General features: G+C 48.4%; 9 protein-coding genes across 9 annotated transcripts; 3 read left to right on the top strand and 6 right to left on the bottom strand.

The window, feature by feature from the left end:
* Positions 1-192: 192 nt before the first annotated feature.
* On the bottom strand, positions 193-3,546 carry BT62DRAFT_977182 (ATP-dependent peptidase; the record flags this gene model as incomplete). Its single annotated transcript, XM_043189261.1, has 19 exons — positions 193-336; positions 390-456; positions 559-650; positions 699-778; positions 829-928; positions 984-1,073; positions 1,131-1,208; positions 1,263-1,332; positions 1,387-1,456; positions 1,512-1,624; positions 1,674-1,925; positions 1,978-2,055; positions 2,105-2,193; positions 2,262-2,389; positions 2,448-2,510; positions 2,558-2,960; positions 3,010-3,341; positions 3,460-3,464; positions 3,524-3,546. The coding sequence occupies 19 exons, from the start codon at positions 3,544-3,546 to the stop codon at positions 193-195; spliced, it is 2,277 nt and encodes a 758-aa protein (XP_043046020.1).
* A 76-nt stretch (positions 3,547-3,622) lies between these two features.
* BT62DRAFT_998549 (uncharacterized protein) lies at positions 3,623-4,746 on the top strand (the record flags this gene model as incomplete). Its single annotated transcript, XM_043190735.1, has 2 exons — positions 3,623-4,285; positions 4,336-4,746. The coding sequence occupies 2 exons, from the start codon at positions 3,623-3,625 to the stop codon at positions 4,744-4,746; spliced, it is 1,074 nt and encodes a 357-aa protein (XP_043046019.1).
* A 332-nt stretch (positions 4,747-5,078) lies between these two features.
* BT62DRAFT_925063 (uncharacterized protein) lies at positions 5,079-6,617 on the bottom strand. Its single transcript, XM_043184714.1, has 4 exons — positions 6,592-6,617; positions 5,698-6,543; positions 5,544-5,648; positions 5,079-5,490 (listed from the first exon to the last, which is right to left on the bottom strand). The coding sequence occupies exons 1-4, from the start codon at positions 6,604-6,606 to the stop codon at positions 5,293-5,295; spliced, it is 1,164 nt and encodes a 387-aa protein (XP_043046018.1). The 5' UTR covers positions 6,607-6,617; the 3' UTR covers positions 5,079-5,292.
* A 27-nt stretch (positions 6,618-6,644) lies between these two features.
* On the bottom strand, positions 6,645-9,370 carry BT62DRAFT_6226 (uncharacterized protein). Its single transcript, XM_043181644.1, has 15 exons — positions 9,322-9,370; positions 9,020-9,263; positions 8,940-8,966; positions 8,864-8,884; positions 8,696-8,814; positions 8,482-8,640; positions 8,297-8,427; positions 8,167-8,247; positions 7,950-8,113; positions 7,812-7,892; positions 7,417-7,759; positions 7,274-7,351; positions 7,175-7,220; positions 7,036-7,125; positions 6,645-6,981 (listed from the first exon to the last, which is right to left on the bottom strand). Exons 2-15 carry the CDS (start codon positions 9,187-9,189, stop codon positions 6,740-6,742), a joined length of 1,752 nt encoding a protein of 583 aa, XP_043046017.1. The 5' UTR covers positions 9,190-9,263; positions 9,322-9,370; the 3' UTR covers positions 6,645-6,739.
* Positions 9,371-9,531: 161 nt separating this feature from the next.
* On the bottom strand, positions 9,532-10,531 carry BT62DRAFT_998546 (uncharacterized protein; the record flags this gene model as incomplete). The annotated part of the gene is made up of 4 exons (XM_043190734.1): positions 9,532-10,164; positions 10,213-10,238; positions 10,286-10,360; positions 10,420-10,531. The coding sequence occupies 4 exons, from the start codon at positions 10,529-10,531 to the stop codon at positions 9,532-9,534; spliced, it is 846 nt and encodes a 281-aa protein (XP_043046016.1).
* A 134-nt stretch (positions 10,532-10,665) lies between these two features.
* On the top strand, positions 10,666-12,865 carry BT62DRAFT_6315 (uncharacterized protein). Its single transcript, XM_043181688.1, has 4 exons — positions 10,666-10,721; positions 10,779-11,943; positions 12,005-12,246; positions 12,306-12,865. The coding sequence occupies exons 2-4, from the start codon at positions 10,810-10,812 to the stop codon at positions 12,766-12,768; spliced, it is 1,839 nt and encodes a 612-aa protein (XP_043046015.1). The 5' UTR covers positions 10,666-10,721; positions 10,779-10,809; the 3' UTR covers positions 12,769-12,865.
* Positions 12,866-12,981: 116 nt separating this feature from the next.
* On the top strand, positions 12,982-14,556 carry BT62DRAFT_925058 (fructose-1,6-bisphosphatase). Its single transcript, XM_043184713.1, has 7 exons — positions 12,982-13,094; positions 13,144-13,272; positions 13,321-13,576; positions 13,628-13,701; positions 13,749-13,848; positions 13,901-14,173; positions 14,222-14,556. The coding sequence occupies exons 1-7, from the start codon at positions 13,048-13,050 to the stop codon at positions 14,369-14,371; spliced, it is 1,029 nt and encodes a 342-aa protein (XP_043046014.1). The 5' UTR covers positions 12,982-13,047; the 3' UTR covers positions 14,372-14,556.
* Positions 14,557-14,628: 72 nt separating this feature from the next.
* On the bottom strand, positions 14,629-15,109 carry BT62DRAFT_925057 (uncharacterized protein). Its single transcript, XM_043184712.1, has one exon. The coding sequence runs from the start codon at positions 14,989-14,991 to the stop codon at positions 14,779-14,781; it is 213 nt and encodes a 70-aa protein (XP_043046013.1). The 5' UTR covers positions 14,992-15,109; the 3' UTR covers positions 14,629-14,778.
* On the bottom strand, positions 15,106-19,093 carry BT62DRAFT_925056 (FTHFS-domain-containing protein). Its single transcript, XM_043184711.1, has 14 exons — positions 18,815-19,093; positions 18,418-18,756; positions 18,129-18,366; positions 17,970-18,081; positions 17,531-17,924; positions 17,297-17,480; positions 17,187-17,244; positions 17,090-17,139; positions 16,577-17,041; positions 16,109-16,527; positions 15,752-16,056; positions 15,639-15,701; positions 15,483-15,587; positions 15,106-15,433 (listed from the first exon to the last, which is right to left on the bottom strand). Exons 1-14 carry the CDS (start codon positions 18,856-18,858, stop codon positions 15,378-15,380), a joined length of 2,832 nt encoding a protein of 943 aa, XP_043046012.1. The 5' UTR covers positions 18,859-19,093; the 3' UTR covers positions 15,106-15,377.
* Between the last annotated feature and the right edge of the window lie 155 nt (positions 19,094-19,248).

Below are 19,248 nucleotides of genomic sequence, written 5' to 3'. Positions count from 1 at the left end.
AAGAGCGCCCACCACATCCTAGTCACTAGAAGACTTTCCAGTGCGGCCTATAAATTGTATAACTTACGCCATGCAGTCACAAAAGCTGATCGCAACTTTCCGAACCGACAGTTTGTAAACACCGGACAGATGCATCTACTGTACTCATCATCAATTGAACGCATTGAACGTCAGAAAGCAAAGCGCTTACGTTTATTTGGATTCTTCTTTCCCTTTCCTTAAACCATCAAGCTCCTTCTCCAGTACCTCATCGATGTTCCGTATTGATTCTCCTTTCACAACCTTCCTCACCTGCTGGGAGTCTAGAGTCTCGTGTTCAACGAGAGCATGGGCGAGCTGGGACACTCGTAAAGAGACGCACACGTTGACAATGGTATATACTCGCTTACCTTGTGAAGCTCATCAATTTTGGCCTGAAGAAGTGCGACGACTCGAGCCTCCCCGGTCTTGATGATACTAGAATGTATAAAGATCAGTGCCCGCACAGTCTCGGCTTGGCCTGATAGCACCATATGCCCTCGTTTTCCATATGGTAGGTATTTCGGGGCGAAAACTTACTTTGTCACTTCATCCTCAATTTGTTGCATCCGAGCAGGGCTTGTCTCCTTATCATTGAAATAGACCGGACCAAGTTTAGAAAAGCCCCAACGCTTTCAATCTCTGAGTCTTTCCGTAAATGAACGAGAAACGGAGCGTACCTTAACCATAGACTGTGCTATTGAGGTAGCGTTTTGGATATCCGAACTAGCTCCACTAGTAACGTTTTCAGGCCCGTAAACTGCAGGAGAAATCAGATTCATCTGTACGGCCAATATATGAACTCCATACTAAGCGATTCAGCGACTCTACCTCCCATGGAGACATCTATGGATGCAAGGTATTCCTTCAGAGTGATAGAAGTCCTATCATTCTCCGGAAGCATAGATGTCTAGGTATATACGCATCAGTTTTCGCCTCACTAGATAAATAGCAGCCAAGCCTACATAGCCTAGGGCATGTCCCCGAGGCACGCAAGTAACCTTATGAAGAGGCATTGCACCTTCCGTATACAGTGCGACAAGGGCATGCCCGCCCTACGAGTTTATAAACGTGAGAAATCAGCGGCAAGTTTGTAGGTTAGTGGGACCGACCTCATGATATGCCGTGGCAAGTTTGTCCTTTTCAGCAATGTATTGACTCTTTCGTTCCGCGCCCATGAGAATACGGTCCTGTTGTTGTCACCAAATTTAGATTCTATGCCGGTAATGAATGAATGATAAGACCTTAGCCCATTCGAAGTGGCTCAGAGTCACTTCTTTGGCCCGTTCTTTGGCAGCCTGAATGGCAGCTTGACTAACAAAATCCATTTTAGTCCATGTCATTGGCGAACGAGCACATGATCCTCACTTTACCATATTTTGTAGATCAGCACCAGAAAAGCCTGGCGTTCCGCGAGCAAGAACTTTGGGATCAGCATCTGAAAGATTAGATTGATTAGCCAAATCACGGCAACTTGTTCTATAGACGGTTGCCTTTGGCTGTGGACACATTTCGCATGTGGTGTTGGAGAATCTGTGCACGTCCACGAATGTCGGGAAGTGGTACAGCGATATGTCTATCGAATCGTCCAGGTCTTACGAGGGCTCTGCGAAGATAAGTATAAGTATGTTTACACGGGTGACCGAATCACCTACGGATCGAGACTCTGAGGAAAGTTGGTAGCGGCTATAACAATAACGCCTTGACTCTGCTGGAATCCGTCCATTTCCACAAGAAGCTGGTTGAGTGTTTGCTTCATATACTGCTGGTCTCTTGCATTCCGCTTCCCACCAACCGCGTCGAGTTCGTCGATAAATATAATGGCAGGTTCTTTCTTACGAGCTGCCGCGAACAGATCCCGAACACGCTTAGCACCTACACCGACAAACATTTCCTCAAAATCGGATCTTTGGGAGTTCTGTTACTGAGCGAGTCTCGGCGAATGGTCGGCCAACTCACCCCGAGGCAAAGAAGAATGGAACGCCGGCTTCTCCTGCAACTGCGCGCGCAAGCATTGTCTTTCCAGTTCCGGGGGATCTAGTAAAATGAATATGGAATCCTAATCGCCTTGCGAAAGAACACCGACCCAGTAAGCAAAACACCCTTTGGTAACTTTCCTCCGAGTGTTGCAAAGGACTCTGGGTCCTTGAGGAATTCAACGACATCTTGCAATTCCTATATGTCGGGTACCTCCATTGACTGTCAAATAAGCATAGGAGAAAAGAACCACTAGCCTCTTTAACCTCATCTACGCCATGAACGTCACTGAATTTCACAGTACTTTCCTGAGACGGTTGATACTGGGCCGTTCGAGGACCATTCTTGATAATCCCCGTGTTCTCGAAGAAGACCGACAGTATAACCAGGAAAACTATATAATAAGAATCATACGTTAGGAACTGCCTTACGTGGGGATGGATGTCACATACAGAAGGAGGACACCAAGAGGACAGCGATAAAGCGAGCTAGCCGAGGTATCCATGCACTTTTACCTAATGGATATGAGGATATGGATTAATCGCACTCAAAACCAACATACGTTCGACGATGGTGACTTGAACGGGGCCGATAGCCTCAAAAGCGGAGGCCAGCTTTGCGGGGTCCACATTCGACAAGAGAGGTGAAGATGAAGACGTTGCATGCGTTGAAAGAACGGCTTTGGCGATGTCCTGGCTAGATTTGGGCGTAATTGGGAGCGGAGGGTTAGGTTCCGGTGATGAGGTCGCGTGTGATTCAGAAACACCAGTTTCAGGCGCAATGGTTGCATTTGGCTGCTCCTGAGGCGTAGGAGCCTGGTGATTCACTACGGCGGGTAAAGACGCCAAAAGAGAATCTCGGCGACGAGCGGCTGAGTAGACTGAATTCTGCTGGCCCGTATTTATCAAACACGTCAAATAAATCTGAAATGCTTCTTCCGACCGGAGAAGGGGAGATGTAGGGTCCTAGGAAGTTGTTAGATGTGTATTAAAGTGAGAGGACAGGCAGACGCACAAATTCACACATTCGTTCCCAACGATTGAGAATAAGCTCATAGGAAGACCTGAGCTTCGTCTCCAACAAAGCGTCAAAAAGCGCCAGCTGCTTTCCGACATCGTGAGGGTACACGTTTGCCTCCGCCTCAAGCTTCGTGACATGAGCTACGACGGTAGGCGACGGTGCTGGCGAGCCTTTGAATCGATTGAAAATTGAACCCAGAGAGACATTTCGAGATTTCGCAATGATATTCAAGGTGAATGAAGGAAAAGAGGGTCTCCTGGACGCCAGAGAGGCGGTGAGCAGTGTCCTCGTTGTTAGACCCAACGGACGCCGTATACATATTTGAGCTGGTAGAGGAAAGTGGGAGTATGCTACGAGCCGCAAAGGGCTCTGCAGCTGCGAAAAATGCTCAGTAAATGGTTGGCAATGGTGAAAATGGACTCACCTGTGGTGGTCGCAGCATACCCGGGCTTGAACGCGCGTAATTCCGCCAGACCGAAAAAATGTCGGCAGGCACGTGATCACCCACGGATTCTTTCTCCCGCTTGCCATGGCACTGAAGGATCAGCAACGAGGTCAGTAATTTTTGTGTCAAGGAATGAAAGGAAATTCATCCTTCTTTATAGCGATGTCTTCCATCAAGAAGGCCATAGAGACTTGCGATGCTGCTCTGGATTTCCTCTCCCAGTCCTCGCAGGCAGAGGATATCCCTCCGGCGGAACTGGCGGTTATTCGTCAAGACTTTCTGTCTTTATTACTCCTGATCTATGGATCTACAACCAAAATTTCACTGGCTATGAAGCCCAAAGCTTTCACGTATGGTGCAGCACTCTCGCCGCTAAAGGACATGTCAAATCACATCTCCGCGCTTGCGCACTGTACAGATATGTTGCTGCCCAAAATTCACGGGGCCACTCTTGTCCAGGAATTCAATAACATCTGTAGAGATATCATCAAGTCAGTTAAATCTCTCCTTGTTATTTTTGACGTGTCCGAAACGCGCGTTCTTGAATCGGGAGATGATTACCTCGTTAAAACCGGTGAAATCCACCATTTGATTGATAAAGCACGCTCGTCATCCAGAGATGGCTTGTCGGTTGACAATCTCTCTGCTGTTCGAAAAAAATGGCAGCGGGACAGTGGGCCCTTGGATGATGGTTTGAAGGAGCTCAGTGATATGATTGAATATGACGCGGATGATGGTGAGGATGGCGAGGACGATGAATGGGATGAATTGGGTCTAGGCTCTGTCAAGTGCCTCGATGAACAGGAGCTTGAACGGGCAAAACAGGTTACTCTTCCAATTATTGCTTTGCACCTATTGACTGAAAGTTCAATAAGGTTTACGCCATCATCCGTCTATCAACGTTGTTACACAAACGAATTTTGCAGGACTTTTTATCGCCATCACCTTCGTCGGCCCTTCCGAACTCAGATCTCGACAAACTTGCACCATGTTCATCAGCCCTGTTGTCGGCCTCGGACGACCTTATCTCTTCCTTCTATCCTCCCCAAGATCTGTCTGCAATAGCTGCCGAATTGAATAACTTCCAAGAAAGCGTCGATCGTCTCAAGTCATCGCTCGACGCTGTCGTTGATGGCCGAACACTACAAGCGCAGTTTGATGCTCTCAACGTCATCGACAAGGCTCCGACTTCGACTCTCACCAAGTGGTATAAGACTTGTTTTGCACAAATACAAAAAACCTCGCAGAACCTATCGCAATGCCTATCAGCCAATTCGGAGACTTGATATGTGTGTCTGTGCCTTTCCATTTCCTTGTTAAATAAATGAACGGGAGTGAGTATCTTCTTCCCCTTCCGGATGTAATTCAGTTATTGTTTCTTCTCTAGTCCGCGCGAGTCCCACCGACTACCTTGGCTACAGTTAGATCACGAACGTCACGAAGTCCGTATACTCGCGAAACACTTTTAAAAGGTGTTCCACCGACAAGAGCATTGAGGACGCTGATTCTAGAGCTTTTCCTAATAAGTGCAGGACTGCTGTCACCCAAATTACGGACCAGAAATTGTCCTTTTTATTATCATTTTCCAGTGCTTTAGCTTGCTTAGGCACTGATTGTAATTGTAGAGGTCAAGTAAGGCACATATCTATGATATTACTGCAGTGAGGTTGGGAAGACGTGCTCGCAAAGTTTGAAAGTCTAACGGCTGCACCTACCCGCGGACACGGGCAAGTTGGGCCCTCTGCCGTACGCGATTGACCCTCAGAGTACGTGCAAGCTCCCAGAGATATTAGTGCATTAAGTTGTGGCGGAGTAACATACTTAAATGATCTTCACATTTCACCTTCCTCGCGGCTATCACCCACGTCCCTGGATGTCGTCTGGACGCGATGCCGTTTGTCCCGTTCCCACTGTTCTTTCCATTTAGCGCCTAGTACGTTTGGGTACACGGTGGGGCTTCTGATAGACCGTAATCGGTCTTCAAATCGTAATATCTTCTCCATGTCACCTTGCAAATTAAAGTGACAATTCTATACATTATTTGAGACCGAAAAGACAACAATGACATGTAACAAGAACTCACTGCTTCTAGTTCACGCTTCGTCCTAGCTTCCTCTCTCAGTTTATTCAGCTCTTTCCGTCTTTCAGCATCTCGATTCGAGGAAGTGCGCGGCGTGTTAGCGGCAGGCTGGGAAAAAAATTACGATGATACCTTGACTGCGATTACTGATACTCACCTTGAACAGAGACGAATATACTGAACTGTTGCTCAAATCCAAGTCACCCCCACTCACGAGGGGCGGCTTTCTAGAAACCGATGTGAGAGTATTGGTCAAAGAAAAGTCGTCCTTGGGAACTGTCGGTGCTGAAGGCACAGACTTGGCCACTAACGGAGTGGAAGGACCTGGTTCCCTGTTCTTCTTAATCGTAGGAAGTTTCTTCTTCGGCACCTGTGTAGGATGATCATCCTTCATGAGCTGAGAGGCAGCGCTATCGCCGCTAGGTGCATCGCCCGTATCTTGAATCTTGGGCCGTTTCGAGGAAGGAGGTTGGGTATCGGATGGTATCGGTTTCGAAATGCTTTTTCGCTCGTCTTTCATCTTGGTCTCTTTCACCTCTGACTTGGCTTTGATTTTACCTCTGCCTTTCCCAGCCGCTTTTACACCCTTCATCTTTCCCTTCTTACTCCCTTTCATGGGCGCTTCCTCGTCATCATCAATGAAGTCTTCGTTGTCATCGTGAAAGCCATCTGGGATAGCAACAGATGCCTTGGAGAGGTCATCAGTATCATCCTCGACGTTGACATCATAATCATCGTCCTCGTCAACAAATCGGGTACTTGGCCTCCTTTTCCTAGGTTTCTTCGTCGCAACTGCATCTGACTGACCGACGTTTGGCGAAGGCTCCAGAGAATGTTGACGTGAGTGATGGTCTGTGGCGGTATCCGGTTCAGTGCTGTGTATACGGGCCCTCTTGGGGGAATGAGGATGATCCCGAGCGCGACCATCCGATTCGTCGTCGTCGTCGGAGAAAGCTACATTCGTTCGTTTGGTGCCTCTACGCTTTGCCTTTGGCTGTGATAGCTACAAGAATACAGTGAAAGAAAAGGCAACGGGTTCTAAAAATCGCACCTCTGTCATGGACATGATAGCTTTCGTCAAGATCGATCGGGTACGAGTTGATGCTCATTGACCGTATCCGGGCCGACACAGCCGAATAAACAGAAAGCTCAATTTGCGACTAAAGTATCCCATACTTATGAACTATTACTACTGCTCGTCATGCACTATTCCCAGGCAAACGCGCAGGAGCAAACATTCCGTCATTAGCTTGCAACGCCTGCACTAACACTGGAGTATTAGCAGGTGCAAGACTTCCACTTTCTCTGTCAAAAGTGATATTATTGAGCGCCGCATCCACGATCCTCTGATATGTGTTCCCGGCAGTGTCACTATAAGTAAACGTGTTGTTGCTTGTTCCATTGCCAGTATTGCCAGTCGAAGCTGTTTGGAAAAAGCCAGCTGTTGCGCATAGAGGTATGAGTCAAAATCACTGAATGGACGTCGAGGACGTACTAGTTATCTGATGATTATGGATCGTAGTCCCTAATACCAGGGGGCTCGCTTGTACCGTCCGATCGTACGAATGATCGACCTCAGAGGTCCCTGGAGTGCGCCTGAGTCAGTAAACAACTAGAGGACTGTTAATACCTACAGCTGGTAAATTCAGGAGTCAGAAAAGTGATATTAAGCTCAAGAGGCTGTTCAAGGACTTGAGCACAGACATCACGAGGAATGAATTGTCTTTGCATACATAAGAGAACGAATCAGCAACAACAGAAACACCATTGTGGGTGGAACTTATGTCTCCCGTAGCTGTTTGTTTTACAAACTAAGACCATCGTAATTTCGGACAGAGTGAGCAAGGCAGTTATAAACTGATGATCACACGCCCACCTGAGTCAATGCCTCGTTTGTGTAACTTTGGAAGTTAGAATAGCTCATATCTTGGGTCCAAACAACGTGGGTAGCTTTGCCACTCCCGCTTATGACATCGGCCTCGATGTGCACACTCCGCGTGGCCTGAACAATGATTTCGACGTCGAATTCTGACTCGGATGCACTTCCCCTAACAGACGTCGCTGCGAATGGCTCGACAGCATATTTAGTAATGTTGCCAGTAGTCCGCCCCGATGAGGAATCCGTAATGACCTGCAGCAGTCCCGAAACAAACCAGTTCTGGTTTATGGTATGGTCTGCTTCCGCAGACGGAACGTCGATGGTAAAGTTATGAGGATTACTGGCCCTTCAGAGTGAATCTCCTATTTTACCACAGCACGAGATAGACCTACCCATCTGAAAGCAAGGGTGCAAATGGAGTTACATCAAGGAAGTAAGTGGGAAGGTCCAAGGCGCCATATGCGGTGATTGGTCTGCGGACGCGCTCTAACGAAAAAAAAAAAAACAGCTTGGAGAGTAGATCCACTCACCTCCAGAACGACGGTAAGATACCACCAGTAAAGATGACAGGATACGGGAATGCGACGCCGGCTACCTGGTCATCGATAAGTAAACGAACTTCACGGAAAGGCCCTTGGCCAAATGTGGTGCCATCAGGGAGACTAGAGATAAAATTGTCGGCGGCATTGGTGTACTGTGTATGAGTTAGATGCGTTGATGGCCAGGCGACAGAAATAAAATTATCACCCAGAATTCCTCTTGGGCGTTACCGGACGCAAATAGTTCAGCATATATTTCCACGGTGTTGATAGGGAGAGTGATGTTCAACTATTCTAATCATCGGAATGAATTCATGAAAACTACCTTGGCCGCGTACCGAGAAGCCGGGTGGCACTGAAGCGTCATTTCCAGTGTCGTTGGCTAGCGTAGAGAGAGGTACAATCAAGTCAGCTTTGTCGGCCGGAGGATGCTGATTAGAAGAGTCATAATAGGTTGCGTGGACCACAGCTAATTAACAACCGTGTCAACATCAAATAACCCAGACGAATTAAGCCTACGTGCATGAATATATACCATCCAAACCCGCCTCAATGAGGTTATCTAACTGGAAAATGAAAGTGCCAGCCGTCTCGAATAGCGGCATGTACTGCGAAACGTCCTTGATGTAAGTCCAAATGATTCCGTCGCCTGGAGTAGGCTCTGGCGTAGACGTCCTCCAGACTATATGGAAACCAAAGGTCAGTCATGCAAACGCCACATTAGAGTTGCACCTCACTCTCAACATTTTGGAACGTAAAAATACCGAGTCGGTCGAATTGAGTTCCATTGGAAGTTACCGTCAGATTCAGAGTTATAGCCGACCAAGACCCAACGGAACCACAGTCCGTGGGAGGCCTACGTTCATCAGCGAGTGAGCTGGCACATCATCCAACAAAACACATACACTAGCTCCACAACTTCAGCGCTTGTAGTTGCTGTCGTTAACTACGCCCCATGAATAAGATTGTAAAGCCACTAACTCGCCAAAAGAAAACGCGAAATCGCGTCTGAATATGCCATATGTAAGACCAGTGTAGAAGATAAGAGACAGCAGACTTACCGGAGCACTTGAACCGTGCATTGCTTTACATTACTGGGTACAACGACAGGCTGAGCAACCTGAAAATCCACGAGAACGGCAGCGCGAGCGACGGCTGTCAGGGATACGAGAAGTAACGAGAAGATCATGGTGGATGCTTTGAAAGAACACCTAAAGAGATGATAGCTCATTTGAAAACTTCTCAGGACCGTGTTCCGTCGTCAGATATATACGGAATATATTGGCGTAAATGGATGAAGAAGGCCTCCAGTCCATGCGGTATGAGAACAAGGCAGGATCAGCCGAGAGATAAAGATTCTCACATGCTGCCAGTGATACCGCAGGCGTCGTCATGTTGCCATGTAAGCACGCACAAAATGATTGTGCAAAAACGCTGGTATTAATCGAAAACAAAAACATGAGTCCTTGCAGGTAACCCAATAAATAAATAGCCGATTCACTAAGATTCTATCAATAACCGCATGGTATCAAGTATGATACTCGTACCGTCCCCAGGGTGCGTATTATGTCGTTCAAAACTCATGACTGAACACATCGTCCCCGGTCTTCTTTGGCTGCCCAGTATCCCCCGTCTCTGTCGCCCTCTCACCGTACAGGCCACCTTCTGCATCCTCAGGAAACTCAACAGAGCCATCTTGCGAATACATGCTATCGTCAGGAGCTGCAGACGATTTGCCCTTCTTTTTTTTGGATTTCCTTCGTTGTCGTTCCTCCGATACAGAATATGCATCCTCTGTCCTCGCCCACCGATCCTTCTTCTCTTTCTTCTTCTTGCTTCGTTTTGAGGAATTTGCGGAGACAGCGGTGTTCTCAAAATTGGCAGGATAGTGCCATCGCCCGCTGGAGGCTGTGCCCAAATTGGCATCTTGTGCAGCAACGTAATAGTTTTCGTCTTCCGGCCGCCACAAATCTCCATTGACTTGCCTTTGTCCTCGTCCATCTTCCGAAGGTAGGTCTATACTGGATCCCGCCTCCTGACCCTCCTCGTAGGGCTGCCCCTCTAGGGTTGACTGGGGCAGACGATCATTGTAACGAGCTGCCCACTGGGACTTGCGCTCCTTGCGACGGATCTCGAACGTGTCCACAAGACCATATCGTTGAGCCCATTTTGGCGTGCGACGATGGTTCTTGTTATTTCTTATATTCTGTGACACAAATTAGAGACAACACTTGAGCGAGATGCAAAATCTAACCTGAATGTAAAAATTGTGGCCATGACCTTGTCACGATTACTATCATATCACTCAACAACGGTGGAGAACATACCTGGAATATATCCGCAGATGGTCAACAGCAAATTCAGCCAAAAGTCTCCTCCAAAACCGAATCTCGCTGCCACGGCTGTGATAGAGAATAACATCAGGATATGCAATGAGTTACAAACAATGTTGATGACGAACCCAACGGTGGAAAGAGGGTTCCCATAATGAAGAGAAATACAGCATAACCATGATGTCGCTTCGGTTTCAGGCCTGCCGTGCTGTTCGGGACGTACGTCTGGATTCCAGACATGATGGTGATGGTGGTCGAAGGTGAGGTGACGATAAAAATGAAATTCAGGGGCAGCTCCGAGCACGTGGCATGCGTATTCGGAACCCAGATTCTTTCTCAACCATAGGCCAACCAGGCCCAAGGCTCTGCCCTTATCCACCATCACATTATCCTCTTCCTTACCTCTGCGCCATTCCAAAGGTATTCTGCAGTTGAATATCCTTCATTCTACACTTTTCTTTGCTGACTAGTCCTCTCTCTTTGTCAGACTCGATATCACCGCCGCGATTGGAGCTAGCATGGACCACGAGGAACCTGCGCTTGATTTATCCGACGTCGTTCACGACCATACTATCGACGATGATGACGACGCCATAAATTCCAACAACAATGACCAGACCCAAGACAGCACGCCAAATGCCATCCTGTCGCCTCTGCAAAAGTCCAGTGGCCACCTACCTTCTCTCTCCACCTCTGAGCCCTTCTCCGTCGAAATACTCGAGCGTGAAATTGCTACCTTACTCAACCAGAATGCTTCCGCTGCATCTGCGGCTTTGCTCAGTGCAGCCGCTCAGCAACATCAAGCTAACCTGGGACAATCTCGAGATGGAGAAGGTGACGGTGGGAATGACAATCTCTCCAGCTTGGCTAGCATAGATCTCAGCGGATTAGCTGCCGTGCTAAATGCAGCACACGCTCAGGCCGCGGAGAATGAACGTGCGGCTCAGGAACTGGCAGCGAAAGATCCAGAATTCGCTCGACAGCGAGCTGCCGCATTGGCTGAGAAGGGACAGAAGAACACACGAACAGCACCTGCCTTTCATTCGCTGACTGCCGGAGAGTCCTCCGAGAGTCCTCATAAATCCACCGGGCGGGGGGAACGCGGTAGCCAGCCACCAGACACCGACTATCTCTATTCAGATGGCCATAGCGACAGCGACGTTGACGGGCCCAGCCACCCTATCCCACCTTCTCGACCAGACAACGATCCACCGGCGTCTTTACCTGGTGAATTTACCGATATAAATGATATACTGACGCAGCTATCAGGTCAATACGACCCAGAACTCGAACACCGCAATGCTCACGGCCCGTCCTCGCCTGATTCCTCGCCCGTCGTCTCCCATGTCCGGCCTATTTCGGATTCCCAGCCTCGCCCTCCGACTCCGTCATCCGTTCTAACGCAGGTGAATCGAACTGTTGTCTCGCAACCCGTTGCATCCACCTCTGCTGTCACATTATCTAATGGCAACAACAAGAAGGGCAAAAAGACTGAAAAGGAGAAAGGACCCAATCACATGTATCCTTGCGACCATGAAAACTGTAATAAGTCCTTCACACGACGTAGTGACCTTGCTAGGCATACAAGGATACACACAGGTGAAAGGCCATTCGTTTGCGACTATACCAACTGTGGCAAGACATTCATTCAGGCATGTGGCCCTGATTTGTTCCGCTACCGTGGTGTGCTGATGAGCTGGGACATTCTGACAGCGTTCGGCTTTACATGTCCATTCTCGGGTGCACACTGGGGAAAAACCGCACTGCTGTGAATATCCGGCGTGCGGCAAAACCTTTAGTGACTCGAGTAGTCTAGCCCGCCATCGGAGAACCCATACTGGCAAACGACCATACAAATGCGAAGATGCTAACTGCGAGAAAACATTTACGCGGCGAACGACTCTAAATCAGCATATGCGGACTCATGATCCAAATTGGACGCCAGACCCTAACATGTATGTATACGTATGACACGATGGAGACATTCTTAGACTAATGCACGAGCCTGCTTCAGGAAGTACAATTTCAAGTCGAAGAGGCGACGGGTGGAAGACAGTAGCGACGACGATCAAGCACTCGCAGAATCAGTACGGACGATATCTGCACTGTTTCATGCAGGTGGTGCCGCCTTGGCTGCTCCTCCACCACAGACAGGTGCTGAAGAGGCGCTGGAAGTACGGGTTGCAAGTATCAGTGCTGAAATAGCAGCCGCTATTGCACAAGCCCAGTCTCGTGGATACGAGGAAGAGGAAGAAGAGGAAGACGAGCTGGAAGATGATTCTGGTGATGAACTAGAACGACGTGATACCATCGGACCCAATACGAGTGGGATCAGGGGATTGGGCGATGGGGAGGATCGGGCCGCATTGGAGGACAGTACAGATAGGGAAGACGATGACAGCGACACTTTCCCGGTGCCACTGCGGACGCGACGGGGCAAGGACACTGTCGCGACGGGAGAGAAGAGGAAGAGGTAACAAGGTGGGTATACGAAAGCCATTATTAAAGAGATCTATGTAAGTAGCTGTAATGGAATGATTAGGAAGCCGTCGACCCGTTGACGGGGGAGTACTATGTTGTCAGTTCCCCGGTTAGCCCCGTGTGGGGAAGGCACGTGATAGCAATTGATCTCCCCGTTCTCCTATTTAAAGCAACGTGACGGGGAACGGATAATCTACGTCCCACCATTGTCCGATTCCATCCGCACGTTTATTATTTAACGACTCTATCGTACTGCCTCTGCATTCTCTGCTGCCATGTCCAACGAGGAGCCCCCTAGCACTGATCTCATCACCCTCACCCGGTATCTCTTCCTTGTCCCCCTTGCTCGACGTCGCTCACGCTCCTGGTAGCCATGTCCTCAACGATCAGATGCGCCTAGGGCCAGCGGCGACCGGCGACCTTACTTTGTTGCTGACCGCCATCCAGGTTACCTCGAAATTTATTGCTACCAATGTTCGGAAGGCCCGACTCATTAACCTGTACGTCGCTGCCGTCTGTCTTATCGAATCTCACACGAGCGTGTTTAGGGTCGGTTTGGCTGGAGAAACCAACGTTCAAGGCGAGGATCAAAAGAAGCTTGACGTCCTCTCCAACGATATCATGGTCAATGCTCTCCGGGCTTCCGGCAAGACCGCCGTTCTGGTGTCGGAGGAGCTAGAAGATGCGATTATCATCGAGGAAAAAAACCGTGGCAGATACTGTGTCGTATTTGACCCCCTTGACGGTAGCAGCAACATTGATGCTGGTGTTAACATTGGAACTATCTTCGGGATATACAAAGTGGTGCGTATTATTATTATTGTCTCCTAGGGCACCACTCAACCCTGATGACAGGATATCGACGGCTCCGCTAGTGTTCAGGATGTCCTGAGACCTGGCAGTGAAATGGTTGCGGCAGGCTATACCATGTACGTCCTGTGTCCCTCTGTGATGCGTCTTTCATACCGTTCCCCAGGTATGGATCATCGGCAAACCTCGTTTTGTCAACCGGACAGGGTGTCAATGGATATACGTTGGATGCCTCCCTGGGAGAATTCATTCTCACCCACCCTGACGTGCGCCGTTTTCAATTCAATTTTATCTTAATGTTTACCCATGAAACTATAGATCCAGATTCCCCATCGCGGGAAGATTTATTCCTTCAACGAAGGGAACGCCATGTATTTCCATCCTCCTGTCAACGCCTACCTGAAATCAATCAAATACCCTGCACCTCCTAAAGCTCCATATAGCTCTCGGTACATCGGTTCCATGGTTGCTGATGTTCACCGCACCTTATTGTACGGCGGTATCTTTGGGTACCCTGACGATAAGAAGAGCAAGAACGGTAAACTCAGATTGCTTTATGAGGCATTCCCTATGGCCTTTTTGACCGAGCAGGTATGTACTGTGACATTGAGTGTTTCTCAGCTTATCCTGTTGTTCAAGGCCGGAGGTATTGCCACAACTGGAACTCAGCGTATCCTTGACATTGTGCCTACTGGGATTCACCAGCGGTGCTCAGTTTTCCTGGGAAGCAAGGAAGACGTTCAAGACTTGATGAAGTTCTATCAGGATCCATCCTTAACCGAATCATAGATATAATAAGAGAAGTAATAACATATTGTCATATTCGTGTAGCATTACTGGGAAGATAAATTCTAAGGTCGCGCTAGTGTGAAAAGCTAAAAATTTCGGACCCTGTAGCTACTTCGTTCCCATGGTCTTCAACGGATACATGGGACGATTACCGGTTGTATTTATATACGCGCACTCAGGTACCTCAGGCGCGATTGGATTCAACAAAATACCGTACAGACCCCGACCAAGGCACCATGAATAATGTCGAAGAGCCCGCATGCTTCACGATTGCAGATATAGAATGTCCTGCATGGCATCACATCATATATTTGCGTGGAAGAAACGAGAATGGTCAAATAAGACAAGATTTCCAAGGAATCAAGTCGAATTACTAGGCAGGCAGCTCGATTCCAGATGACCGTCATTCAAGAAAGGGAAAGCATTCCTTCCACAATTTTCTCACTCGTCTGCCAGAGCTCCCTCGCCACTTCCGGGTCACAAGCTGTCTTCGAGGCCTCCCCAAGTTGTGCGATGGGCTGCAGATACCCTCCCTGATATCGTGGGTCGGCGTCGACTTCCGGCGAGGCAGCAACAAACACGGAAGAGTATGCACCAATGTCGGGGTGCATGAACAGCATGTGAATATAAAATGACTAATGTGACTTTTTGAGGGAACATAAGTAACAAATAGAAAAGGCGAACATAATGAGCGTGAGGAGAAAATGCTGATTTCGCCAAGTCTTTTCATGATTGTCGGTGAAACAGAGTCAATTATTGTAAAATCTCTGCTTGCGGCAAATGCCGACATTGTCTACAACGAATACTCTACTCTCTCCTAGATATCATGTCTATCTCTACGTGCAAGCCTAGATCTAATTAGTAATTCTAAGTGCTCTTCATCTCCACATTGAGCAGAGTCCTCCGTGTTGAGACGGCTTTGCGAGTCTATGCTACTGATGAAGATGCACAGACTTGATGCTTGTTGACAGCAGCCCATACGAGCGGCCTTCCCGGCCATAAAGATCTAGAACAAACCCACAGCTCTACCAGATTCGGGGTCTAATCCGACTTCCCAGAATCCTGCACACGGCTCCATTGGCAGTTCATTGCACAAAAAATAGCTACTCACCTGGACGTGTTCCAAGACCGGGCATGGTCTGCATGTCCCCGAGGATAGGAGACAAGAACCCTGCACCGGCCGACAGTCGTACTGACCGAATAGGAATCGTAAAGCCTGTGAAGATAATGCTGAGACAACGAGGGAGATGAATATAAGAGAACACACCAGTAGGTACTCCTTTGAGTTTAGGGTCATGGGAGAATGAGTACTGGGTCTTGGCCATGCAGACTAGGAAGGGATAAGGCGACGCCATTATATGATCAACGATATAAACTCACTAGGAAGACCCTGGTAGCCCTGACGAGTATAGGTATCAATTTGTTTCTGAGCGAGCTCACTAAGCTCAATACCATCCGCGCCATAGATCTCCTTAGATATGACAGAGATCTTCTCAGCGATCGGCAAATCCAGATCATAGAGATATCTGAACTGCGAAGGACCTTCGCAGGTGGCAATCACAGCTTCGGCCAAAGCACGAGCACCAGCGCCACCCTCAGCCCAATGGTTGCTCACAACAGCAGCGTCGGCACCTCCGCCAAGAGCCTCATTGCGAACGAGAGCAAGCTCCGCAGGTGTGTCGGATCTAAATGCCCAGATTCAATAACGCCCTCAAGTATGATAAACAAGCTACCCACGCAAACTGGTTAATAGCGACCAAGACCTTAATTCCGAATTTCTTAGAGTTCTGGATGTGTTTGACCAAGTTCTTGCATCCTTCCTTTAACGTGACAAGGTCCTCCTTGGTATATGTCTCGTGGAGAGGCTTTCCAGGCGTTACGTCAGGGCCGCCGCCATGCATTTTCAGGGCACGGGTGGTCGCAACAACGATGGTTGCATCAGGCATAAGGCCGCTGACTCGGCATTTGATGTTGCAGAACTTCTCCATACCCATATCAGCCCCAAAACCACCCTCGGTGAGGACATAGCCAACGCGATCAGAGGAATCACCTTCCTCGGTGCCCGCCAGCTTGAGGGCCACGCGATCAGCAAGAATGGAAGAGTTTCCATGAGCGATGTTGGCAAAAGGTCCTGCATGGACGAAAACCGGAGTTCCCTAATGCCATGATAAATAGAGCAGTTTCAGACAAAGATGATATTCAGACCTGTAGTGTTTGCATTAGGTTGGGCTTGATAGCATCCTTAAGAAGAACGGCAAGAGCGCCTGAAACACCGATATCGTCGGCGGTGATAGCGTCCCCTTGTCTACTTGTGGCGACCACCATCGCTCCGAGACGTTCCTTCATGTCTTCAAGACCAGTAGTAAGGGCCAGGACAGCCATGCATTCGCTCGCTACGGCAATATCGAACCCAGTGACACGCTCGTGTCCCTGCTCAGTGGTATTCTGACCAATCGTGATCTTACGCAAAAAGCGGTCGTTTGTGTCGAGGACTCGGTTCCATGTGATAGTATCCAAATCAACATCAAGACGAGCAAAGCGAGTGATTTCTTCGGGTGTCAAAGAGTTCGGATCGGTCTTATCGATGCCCAGCTTTTTCAGACGCTTGAACATTAAAGGCGCAAATTCGCGTTTACCCTTCTTCATAGGAACTAGGCGGCTAAAAAGAGCCTAAAATAGACTTGAGCCGACTTTCTCTTCCAATGTTCATGAGCAAACCTTATCTGATTGTGTGGCCTCATGAAATATACGAGCGTCGAGAGCAGCCGCTGGGGCCACCTTTAGTTCAGTTATAGGCAAAGTGTAATATGCATACCGAGTAAGTTATTCGCTGCTGTCACAGCATGAATGTCACCTGTTAGATGAAGATTGAACTGTACCCAGGTCAGGAAAAATGTACACATGAATTGCGAAGGAAATATTCACCTCATCCATGGGAATAACTTGACTGTATCCTCCGCCGGCAGCACCGCCCTTAATTCCAAAGGTAGGTCCTTGACTTGGTTGACGGACACATGCGAATGCTGGTCGCCCCAATTCGGCACCCAATGCTTGCGCCAGACCGATTGTCGTTGTGGATTTGCCTTCCCCAAGAGGCGTAGGGGTAATTCTGTATAGTAAATCAGTTGTCAGTGGCCGCATCATTGCAACTAGACATACCCGGAGATTACGATGTATTTTCCATCCTTACGATGAGCTAAACGATCCAGAACGCTAAGTTCGATTTTAGCTTTATATTTGCCATAACTTTCCACTTCGTCGGGAAGCAGTCCCAATTCTTTTGCGAGGTCGGCGACTAGTTTGGGAGTCTGCGCCATGGCGATTTCGATGTCACTAGGAACTTTCTCAAGAATGTTGAGCTTCAATGGTTTCACTTTCCTATCCCTGGATTTTTGCCATAATCGTTCCGCTGACTTCAAAGTGTTTTCCATAAGCATTGCCACAGTCATAGGGCCAACACCGCCTGGTACCGGTGTGATAAATGAAGCAACCTCGAATGCGGTGGAGTATTCCACATCCCCAACGAGACGCTGACCGGACTTCTTGGTAGCATCTAATATTGTGTTAGTATGAATGATGCGATATATGCCGAGCTTACCAGGAATATAGTTGATACCAACGTCAATGACAACCGCACCAGGCTTAATCCAAGATCCTTTAACAAATTCTGGTTTACCGATGGCGGCTACAAGAATATCGGCAGTTTTGACCTTCGGCAATGCTTAGGTATTAATACAAATTTTAAAGATGCTCATACAATTGATTCGATATCCCTTGTCCGGCTATGACACTGAGTGACCGTCGCATCTTTGTGTCTGAGCATCGAGGCCACAGGACTGCCCACGATATCACTACGACCAAGTACGACAGCATGAGCACCAGATATCGAGATGCCTGCGGTTTCCAGTAGTCGAATGACTGCAGAAGGCGTACCGGGTGCGAAGACAGGATCGGAAGCCCGAGATGAAAGGTGGCCAATATTATACGCGTGGAATCTATGATATCGTTGAAAGATTAAGACAAATATGCCTCAAGTGTCCACACACCCGTCTACGTCCTTCTCGGGGCTGACAGCCTCAGTCACCAGTCTTTCACCCTCAGGAGTGACATGTTCGCCCAAAGGAAGTTGTACCAGAATGCCGCTAACGCTTTCGTCGTCATTGAGATGCTTAATGACCCCCACAACCTCGTCGACGGTAGCCTCAGCAGGAAGTGCGACATGCTTGAACTTGATGCCAACTTCCTCTGCAGCCTTTGCTTTCATCCGGACATACGTTGATGAATCCGGGCGCTGGCCGGCTTGAATGATGGCTAGCAGAGGCTGAAATCGCGAGAAGGTCGCTTGCTTCGTCTTGATGCGGGCTGCTACACTATCGCGGACAGATCTATAGCAAGACAGGTGAGTCGAATACAGCGACAAAAATAAATGTAGCAAGAACGCACTTGGCGATAGCAGTACCGTCGATTTTGGTTGCAGAACCAGCCATCGTGCGACGAATGAGACGAAAAGCGAGATACGGCGCGACGTGCCCCTTTCGGAGAGCCGTGTTATTTGCAATAGTTTGGTAGAGTAGCCGTAGATGCCGAACATTGGGATGCATCTTAGCTGGGCTACAGTCTGAGAAGAATAGTAAGCATGTGAAGACAGAAAAGATAGTTAAGATTGAGAAAATCCAAGGAGACCAAGAAAGTCCTAGATTAGCTCGAAAGAACGAAAACGGCAAGTAACGGACGAAAGAAAAATTAATAAAATTTTTTGGTTGCCTACAGGATCCGGATATTCCCACGATCGTCCCCCAAAAATTACCCAATCCCGGTAGGCCACCAACTGAACGACGATGAGCTCGTGTACTCTTCAGCTCTTTCGTTCCTGTACG

The sequence above is a fragment of the Guyanagaster necrorhizus genome, assembly GCF_019112545.1.
Source record: "Guyanagaster necrorhizus MCA 3950 unplaced genomic scaffold BT62scaffold_1, whole genome shotgun sequence".
In the NCBI taxonomy this organism is placed as follows: domain Eukaryota; kingdom Fungi; phylum Basidiomycota; class Agaricomycetes; order Agaricales; family Physalacriaceae; genus Guyanagaster; species Guyanagaster necrorhizus.
The sequence above is the reverse complement of the archived record's forward strand: the minus strand, read 5'-3'. Positions and strand labels throughout refer to the sequence as shown.